Below are 9,303 nucleotides of genomic sequence, written 5' to 3'. Positions count from 1 at the left end.
ACACAAAAAAGACCCACATTTATGCATGTTTGGTTCAATTGTAGCTACAGAAAAAATGAACACCATGAAGCTTTATTAGTTTTTCTTCTGTCTTAATCACAAATGTAACTCAACCAAAAATGTTTTATTTCTTTATGGGTGAATACATTGTTTCAATTTAGTTCAAATATGTCTGTTGGCCACTTAGCCTTAATCCTGCTTCTTTTCTTTTTGGTTATTGCTTATATTTAAGCTTAATTCTTCATTTTTATCAAAGTGAAACGGAATTTCTCCTTGATAACAGATATTATTAGAAAACTATTTCAGTTAGAAACATGACATGGACCAAACACTAGGATGTCTGGCTGTTAATGAGAAACTCAAATCATAAACCAAACTGTTTACCTCTGATTTCATCAAGGTTTGAAAACTGTTAGAACAAACTAATGTGTGCATTTGTTTTGCTTCATGACAGTAAATAGAATAGCCTCATTGCAGAGATACTGTCACTTTGACCCAATGCATCATGGGAGATGTAGTGATGGCAGACAGACTCTCTTCTCTCAGTTTCATTGCTTTGTTCACTTGTTCCACAGTCTGACCCCGGATTCTGTGGAAAGCTACACCACTAAAGACGAGCTTTAGGTGGTATTTTTGTTGGAACTGAGAGACTTTATGAGCAGAATTTGGAAAAGTCCCGCCTCTTTAACTGTCTCCACCAATCATTCTTCGAGGCTTAATCACATTTCATCAGTCTGACCAATCAGAAGTGGTTAAAGTCTTCACTTCCTTGTTCTGATTCTGCTCATAAAGTCTCTGAGTTCCAACAAAAATACCAGCTAAAGCTCGTCTCTACAATGAGTCTCCCTGTTAAACGTCTTAAACCACAACGAACACATCAACCAGTTTTTCAATCTTCTTGATGAAATCAGAGGTCAGAGGTCAACAGTTTAGTTCTCCTTCCAGGTTTGTGTTTCTTAACAGCCAAATATCCCAGAGTTTGGTCCAAGTCATCTTTCTAACTGAAACACTTTTCTAACAACATCTGGATTATTTTAGATGTTAAATTTAAGAAGAAATAATAACAACATTCAAAAAAATGGATGACGGTGAAGTGGCCAACAGACACAATTAAACTAAAATCAAACATTTTAATCATCTAAAAAGAAATAAAACATTTTTGTTCAGGTTTTCACAGACTTCATCTTTGATTAAGACAAAAGAAAAACTAATAAAACTTCAACATGTTCACTTTGTGTATAGCTACAGAAAACATAAATATGTTAGTTTCTTTGTGTAAAATATATCAAACATATTGTAATCATATTGTTCAAAAACATTGCACAACATGGAAAAAAAAAGACTATTTAGAAAGAATATATTTGTATATTGTGAGGTTATATAAAATTGTATGGTAATAAACCGAAGGCAAAAACAACTACCAGGGTAAAATTTAAAATGATTTAGTTCCGGAAAGCTAACTTAACTTTTATCACATATTTTACCTATGAATTAATATTGTTGTATTTGTCTGCAGCGTTTTAAAGTCCAATCCGTGAAAAATACTGTCTGACTTTGAACCTTTCTGTTTCTAGGTATCTGAAAAAAGTGAAATAATTAAAACCGAATCTTCTGCGAACCATAATTCTGACATTTTCCATGAACTGGAGTCCTGTCTCTTCTTGTCCGTTGTCACGTCAGGATGCCTCAGGTGAAATGGCAGAGAATGAAAAGGCTTGCAGGGTGTTTTGCAATGCAGCAGTTAACTGCAGGGCTGAGGAAGAGGAGCGTGGAGCAGAGCTGCTGAGGAAGCACTGAGGAACTGCTAGGAGGACGAAGACTATCAGAGGGTGACTGTACTTTCTGAAACTCCTGTCCGTCTGGAACCACCTGCAAAAATGTTCTCCAGGAAGAAGAGCAAGGTGAGCTAGAGAACGGTCCTTCATGGAGTCTGAGCTCAAACCTGAGGAGCGTCAGGTCCAGAAAACAGCAGGAGTGTCACGGAATGTTGACAATTCTCCTTTAATCTGTTTCTATATCATTAAAACACAGTGTTTTTGTTGACTGTTAAATAGATGGAATTAAACTAAAAATATTTGTTTTATTTTTGTGATTTTAACTTTATTCTAAAAAATATAATTTTTGGACCCTGTCTGGTGTATTTTTGTAAATGTTCTTTATTTATTTACTTGAAATGGTCAAATGTATTCACAGCATGCAGAATTGTTTAAATCTGTTTTCTCTTCCAACTTTGAACTGAGGCCGTAGTTTTCAGGTCAGCAGGTGTTTGTAGTTCGGTGCAGAACGCTGCAGCTGGAAGATGATCTTCCTTCTGTTTTCCAAACCTGTTTCATTCTTTTAGAGCAGTGCTTAAAGTGGACTACAAGAAGTGGTGGTTTAACGGAAGTCAAAACATAAAATGCAGAGAATATTGTATGTAAATATTGAAAAGAAGTCATTTTTTTATGTGTTATAATATAAAATAAGAAAGCTCAGGTCAAGTCTGTAAATAAATGTTGTCAAACATTGATGTGTACTTAAAGTTATTTTAATAGATGCACAATTATAAACAAAGATTTTTTGAGTTAAAGATAGGCAAACAGGCAAATAACAGCAACGCAACACAAAATGTAGCATTTTCCTGAAATGGAAAATAATCAGATGGCTCAGTAAAAGCATGAGGGGCTGATCCCACCTCCACCGTTTGATTGACAGATTCACACCAATATTCACACCAGCAAGCAGACTGTCAGAAAGCAATAATCTATGTTTCAGTCAGACAACCAATGCAGTAGGATTTTCCAGATTTTTATTTTATTTTAGCAAAGAGCTCCATTTATTTACAGTAAAACAAGATTTTCATAAAAAACGTTGGATATAAAACTATCCCATCGGAGCTCACAGGTAGAAACTGGGGAGGAGGGGGGGCAACAAACACAGCGCTCGCGGAAACGAAGAGGGCGTAGGCGCACCTGGTTCTTTAAGTAGGTCACGGAACAGGCGACTTATTTGGGCTGAACCATCCATGGGGAGGTATAAACAGGTAAACACACTGAAGAAAATTTTTAATATAAGAAAAAAACACAAAATAAATTGAATAAATAAACAGAAACAAAAATATTTCTCAGGGGAGAGAATTATTGCTATACAGTGATCCCTTGCTATATCACGGTTTACTTTTCACGGTTTCGCTACTTCACGGATTTGGATTGTGCATTGTGTTCTGCATTCTGATTGGCTAAAAAGTCACTCAGCGAGTAGCTCAAGAATGGGACCCTTTGATGAGCCGTTCATTACAGTTCTCCAACATAATTGATGGGGGCATGTCGGTGTATAAGGATGTTTAGCAAAGAAGAAAAAAGAGCGACAACAACTGCCTATCACCATGTTCCTCTCCCGAACAAACACACCTGCAGCTGCACCGCGGGCTTCAAAAGGAAAAAACGCTGCAGAGGATGCAGCGGCTCAGTATGAAGAGCAGTGAAAAAGAAGACCGGAGTCACTATCTGTCCCACTGTACTTTTTTATTTTTTTCACAATCATTTTAAATTTTCCTCCGTTTAATCCACTCGGGTCGCGGTGGGCGGGGCTAATCTCCGCAATTTAAAGCCTTCTGTTCTTATCGATGATTGAAATTATTATTTGACAGCACACTACAGAAGTCATTTGTTGAAAAAACGTTTCTAAAGTACTTTTATTTGTTAAAAAAACAATTTATTTAGCCTGTTAAATGGTTTGTTCTTTCTTTTCAATGTATAATAGTGAATTTCATTGTATAATAATTGTAAAAAAAATAAAGGTTTCTACTTCACGGGTTTTGCTTATCACGGGTTCTATTTGGAACGTAACCCCCGTGATAATCAAGGGATCACTGTATATATATAGAGTACAGACCAATAAATGGGAAGGTATGCCCAAACGTTTGGTCTGTACTGTGTATATATAGAGAGAAGCTCAGATCTACCACACCAGACAAGACCCAAGGTGTAGATCTACCACACCAGACAAGACCCAAGGTGTAGATCTACCACACCAGACAAGACCCAAGGTGTAGATCTACCACACCAGACAAGACCCAAGGTGTAGATATACCACACCAGACAAGACCCAAGGTGTAGATCTACCACACCAGACAAGACCCAAGGTGTAGATCTACCACACCAGACAAGACCCAAGGTGTAAACTGTGCAAAGAGGCGCCTGAAACAATCCAGCACATAACTGCAGGGTGTAAGATGCTGGCAGGTAAAGCATAAATGGAGCGCCACAATCATATACTAGAACATGTGTGCAGAATATAGACTTTTTTCATCCACCCCTGATTCACAAAGATTTAAATTAATAAATATTAAGAATCATATTTATAATTAATAACTTTTCATTATATATGGCTTCCATCATTTTAAAAATACCACAAGAACATGTTAACAAAACAAAAACACATTTTCATCGGTCTGGGTCGTTTCATTTCAATGAGCAACTTTTTACAGATTTCTATAAATTATTTTTAAACAACCTGGTAAAACCGGATCTTTTGTGGAGGTTTTACTCTCTGAGACACAGAAAAAAAATCTACAATATAACATATTTTAAAATGCTGTTTGGTGTTTCTTACAGGAAAACATAGAGTTGGGGGAACCTGCGGAGAGTGTAAACCTTTTAAACCAACCACCGGTAAGGGTCTTCTTCAGCCAATCAGAGCCTTTAGACTTTATCCTTTTAACACTGGAGCTGTCACAGGTGACACGGTAGCCACAAGGAGGCCCAAGTCAGGGTCTCTGTGGTGGTCCCAACTCAAATAAACACAGAGGGTTGTGTCCGGAATGACATCTAATGTAAAAGCTTTGCTAAACCAAATGTGACCCATGTTGTCCATACCGGATCAGTCGAGGCCCGGCTTAACAACAGCCGCCATCGGTGCTGTTCACCGACCGGTTGCCGGTGGAAATTAAACCACTGTTGGTTGAAGAAGGAGAGAAGGAAGGCGCGTTCGTAGGAAGAGAGAGAATAGGACATTAATGGACACTCAGCTTCCTGACAGACAGGCTGCAGACAGTCAAAATCAGCAGACACACCTCCAGGCCCATCTCAGTGAGCACCTCTCCCGATCCTGGAGGAGTTACACGAGCAGCGCTGCCTACGCAGAGCAACCTCCGTCATTAGTTACCCCCGGTACCCCTCCCATGGACTGTTCTCATACCATATGGGAGGAGGTTCGGGAGGATCAGCTGAAAATCGAGCAGAATGTTAAAAATGTTCTATGCACAAGCTGTGAAACTGCTGAATAGACTGTCCTCCGTTTGCATACATGCTGTCACAAACTCCACACCACAATAAAACCCAATGATTACCCCCAACCACTGAGATAGATAGATGGGACTTTATTGATCCCCAGAGGGTAATTTGGTTGTTACAGCAGCCAGTCAGAAATATAACAGTTGTGAAAAATCAAAAAGCAAGAAAAAAGAAAATAATAGAAGTGTAAAATGGTGGTGAAAGTACACGGCATTAATAATTTAATATTGTAAGTACAGTAACCACAGCAGCAGTTACAGCAGGTTATTGCATAACTACTGCTGGGACGAAGGACCTCCGGTAGCGTTCCTTTTTGCTCTGGGGGTGCAGCGGTCTGCAGCTGAATGAGCTACTCATGGTCTTCACCGTCTCATACCGAGGGTTAGAGGGGGTTTTCTGGATGCTGGACAGCTTGGTCAACATTCTCCTCTCACCAACAGAGTCCTCTGAGTTCAGGGGACACCCCAGGACAGAGCTAGCCCTCTGTAGCTCACATGCCAAAAAAGGTTTAACCCTTGTGCTATCTTAGATGACCCCCCCCTTCCATTGACGTGTCCTCCCTACCATGACAAAGGTGGATAAAGGTGGAAAGATTTCATGTAATCCATGGACACCAGTGAAGATCACAAATGATTGAAGAAAAAAGGTTCAGAGCACTGTCTAGTGGGTCTAGATGACCCCACTCCCAATGTTAAAGTGCCTAGGATAGCACAAGGGTTACCAACAGGGGTTATTAATCTTCAGACAAACCAAAGGTATGTCTGAATAAACCCCTTTTGAAATCGAGGCCAAACTTTATTCATTTGAATCATATTTGAAGATCTTTTTGTGTTGGACCGGACGGAAAAGGAAAGGAGGGAAGAACAGAAAGGGATGTTAGAGAGAGGGGGGATAGATGGGTGATTATAGAGGGGGGGGGGGGGTAAAACCATGAAGCAGCATAAAGCAACAAGATCCGGATGATTATAATCATTACAGTCAGGTTCAGATGTAATACAAATCTCAAAGGGCGGGGCCTGTCCACACACACACTCAAATGTTATAAACACACCTGTTAGCTGCAAAAATGTCCCCATGTCAACATGTACACAAAACAGATAGTGTTCACACACGCATACTTATGCCTACAAGCCAACTAGTGTGAATTATTTTATTCAAACATGCTTTTTCCATAACATTTTTTTCATTTTCTGGTCCTTGTACTTGCTGTTCATGCAGAGTATCGGTGCCTATTAACTTTCGTTCTCCCACTGTCATTACATGTATTTGTTTCTGAGCTGCTTCTTTTGATACTTTGTCTATGAAATCCAGTGCCCAGCAAAACTGGGTCTTCTCCTGTGGTGCACATTTGCAGATCACCAATGTTTTTGGTAATTGGACTGTATGTAGCAGTTCTTGTAATAGTTTAGCATGTGCAACAGGTTTCTCTGTAGAGTTTACCATCCCCATAGTATGCCAGTATTGGGCATATTAATTTTTCATATTTATCTTTCATCATCTTACAGGCTTCTGTCAGTGCCACTAATTCAACAGCCTGTACTGAAAAATGAGAGCAAAGTGTTTGCTCGTTGATTATTTTGCACAATAAATCTGAGACTGCATGTGTGGTACTTCAAGTGTTAAAGAATTAAGTAACACTATGGTTGCTCTGGCTTCTACAGCTAGTGATGCTGCAATGACTGCTCTCACACATACTGCACTTTTCAATTTTGACAAAAAATAAGCCACTGGTTTCATTTTTGCTCCATGTTGCTGCACTAAGACCAAGGTCATTAAATGACCTTTGCAGTCTACCATTTGCACAAACTACCTACTGCAGTCTGGCAGTGCCAAGGCAAAGCTTGATGTTAGAACTTGTTTAATTTTACAGAAAGCGGACTGTGTTTCTTCCATCCATTGTAAAGGAGAACTCATTTTTAGTTCCTCCTCGTACATTATTTTCTGAAGAGGCGCCATTATTTCAGCATAATTTGGCACCCAAGTGTGACAGTAATTTATCAATCCCAGACAACATTCACGTTTTTGTTACTGCCTCACATAGGCCCTGTAAGTCATTAATGGTCTCATTTGAACAGGAAGTGATCCTTTAGCTAAACCTACATCAGTGGATCCTTTGGACCACATAATAATATGCAGATCATTTGATGACATTGCACTTTGTACATTGAGAACACTTTGTTTTGCCATTTGTAGCAATGCATCTCCATGCTTTGCAGATGGCTTGTCTGGGAAATCCAGAGTATAATAATAAAATGGTTCTCCCCTTCCCTGTATCACATACAGTCCGTCAGTCCGTTTGACTTCGTTTCACCATTATTTTTTCCCACTTTCATCTGGAGCAAGAGTCAAATTTAGTTTCAATGTTCCATCACGTCTCAGCAGATTTATTGGGCAGTCTGAGTATTGCAACACTGACAACTGTGGATCCTCAATCCACACAGGTTCTATGTCTGCCACATGAATTCTCTCTCCATCTGCTGAACACACTGTTACTGAATTTGGTTTGGAAATATGTTCTTGCACGTGGTTTCCTCAAGCTCCTGTATCCCACAAAAATGTTCCTGTAGGTAATCCTACGTAATGTTTCTGCACACTGTTTCTAATGGCATCTCTTGAACCGGCATGTAAGGCTATTATTCAAAATGCTGTTAGTAAGCTCCGAATAATCGTTAGCAGCCATTCCAGAATGTATTCTGAATACTTTACTCATTCGAATTCTATGATAATCAAAGCTCGCCTCAAATTTTGCAAACTGATTAACATCCTCCTTGTAAGACCTGACACCTTCTTTTGCCTTTTTAACATCCTCCTTGTCTATGTTCTAATACAAAAATTGTGCACCCTTCATTCTGACCATCACAGGGATTTGGAACTTCAATCATGGGAAAAGCCTCGTACTGATCTCCTGTCAATTTGGAAAGTGGTGGTACTTTAGGTGAAAACACCTTTCCCATATCATGGGAGCAATCAGTGTCTTTCATGTCTGTGTTCAAGTGTTAACATGTACAGGAATGTTAACATCTTTAGGTAATGGTTGAAATTCCTCAGATGTTTTTGGGCAGAGCGGTGCTGTTGCCCCCCCCCCCCCCCCCCCTCCTGTTGCACCCTCCTTCCCATCAACCTCTTCTATTAGTCATCTACAACATGTCTGGCTGCCAGCATAATCATCTTTTCTTTGAAGCATCAACTGCTTTTCCTTCTCTATTCCTTATTCACTTTTCCCTATTTGAACAAAAACACAATTCCCACTCTAAACCACAACAGGTTTGTTAAAACAAAGACAATCAAGAGATAATGCAGACAATAACTTGATAAAATTAAAACCAAAATACATAAAACAACAAATTAGGTACCTCAACACTTGAACAAGATAAACCATTTCACTGAAATGAATCTTTTATAACTATTATTAACATTCATGCCCCCCCAGTCTCCATCCACATGCCTGCAGCAGAGTTCGGCTCGGGCATGCACGGGCAAAGCCAGCTCCTCTCTCTCTGCTGTTCTTTCAAAGAAGTGACATTCCAAAGGAAAACAACATTTCTATTCCTATTTGGAGTTTATTACAAATATCAGGCTTATGCGAAGGAAAGTTCATAAAATGACCAGTAGTCATCATAACAGCATCATATCCCCTCATCATTTGTTCTACACTTTCCTGAGACCACTACTTTCCATTTTTTTCTGTCTCCTTTCTCCTCTCCGTTTGTCTCTCCCTATTACCAACAATCCACTTTCTGGTTCTCTGTTACTCGGCTTTTCATGTGTTTCTTATTTTCACAAGCAGGTCTGCTTTTTTCCAGAACCACTTTCCTACTGAACGCTGCATCTCCTGTTATCTTAGCTTACTTTTCTGTTTCCACAATTCCTCTATATAGCTTTCCATGTATTTCATTTGCTCCTATTTTTCTATGTCTGGGCAGGTTTTCTTACCGTAATCTTCGAATTATTCAACTGCACCATATGCATCTCCATGGCCCCCCAGGGCCCCACCCATCATCATGGGTTTCCCTGTCAAATTCTCCCTCCA

At 39.4% G+C, this 9,303-nt stretch overlaps 1 protein-coding gene across 9 annotated transcripts in view; it reads left to right on the top strand.

The window, feature by feature from the left end:
• The first annotated feature begins 1,734 nt into the window (after positions 1–1,734).
• The window catches only part of LOC105357636 (uncharacterized), a 545,012-nt gene continuing 537,443 nt past the window's right edge, over positions 1,735–9,303 (top strand). For 8 of the 9 annotated variants that reach the window (XM_078944705.1, XM_078944708.1, XM_023953741.2 and 5 more), the window contains exons 1-2: positions 1,735–1,901; positions 4,596–4,652. In XM_078944705.1, coding sequence (XP_078800831.1) covers positions 1,878–1,901; positions 4,596–4,652 — 81 coding nt within the window. In that variant the 5' untranslated portion in view covers positions 1,735–1,877. The remainder of the gene's footprint in view (positions 1,902–4,595; positions 4,653–9,303) is intronic. The other variant, XM_078944706.1, reaches the window with a different exon arrangement.

The sequence above is a fragment of the Oryzias latipes genome, chromosome 3 (assembly GCF_053564925.1).
Source record: "Oryzias latipes strain Hd-rR chromosome 3, Olatipes_Hd-rR_3.1".
NCBI classification, from domain to species: Eukaryota; Metazoa; Chordata; class Actinopteri; order Beloniformes; family Adrianichthyidae; genus Oryzias; species Oryzias latipes.
The sequence above is the reverse complement of the archived record's forward strand: the minus strand, read 5'-3'. Positions and strand labels throughout refer to the sequence as shown.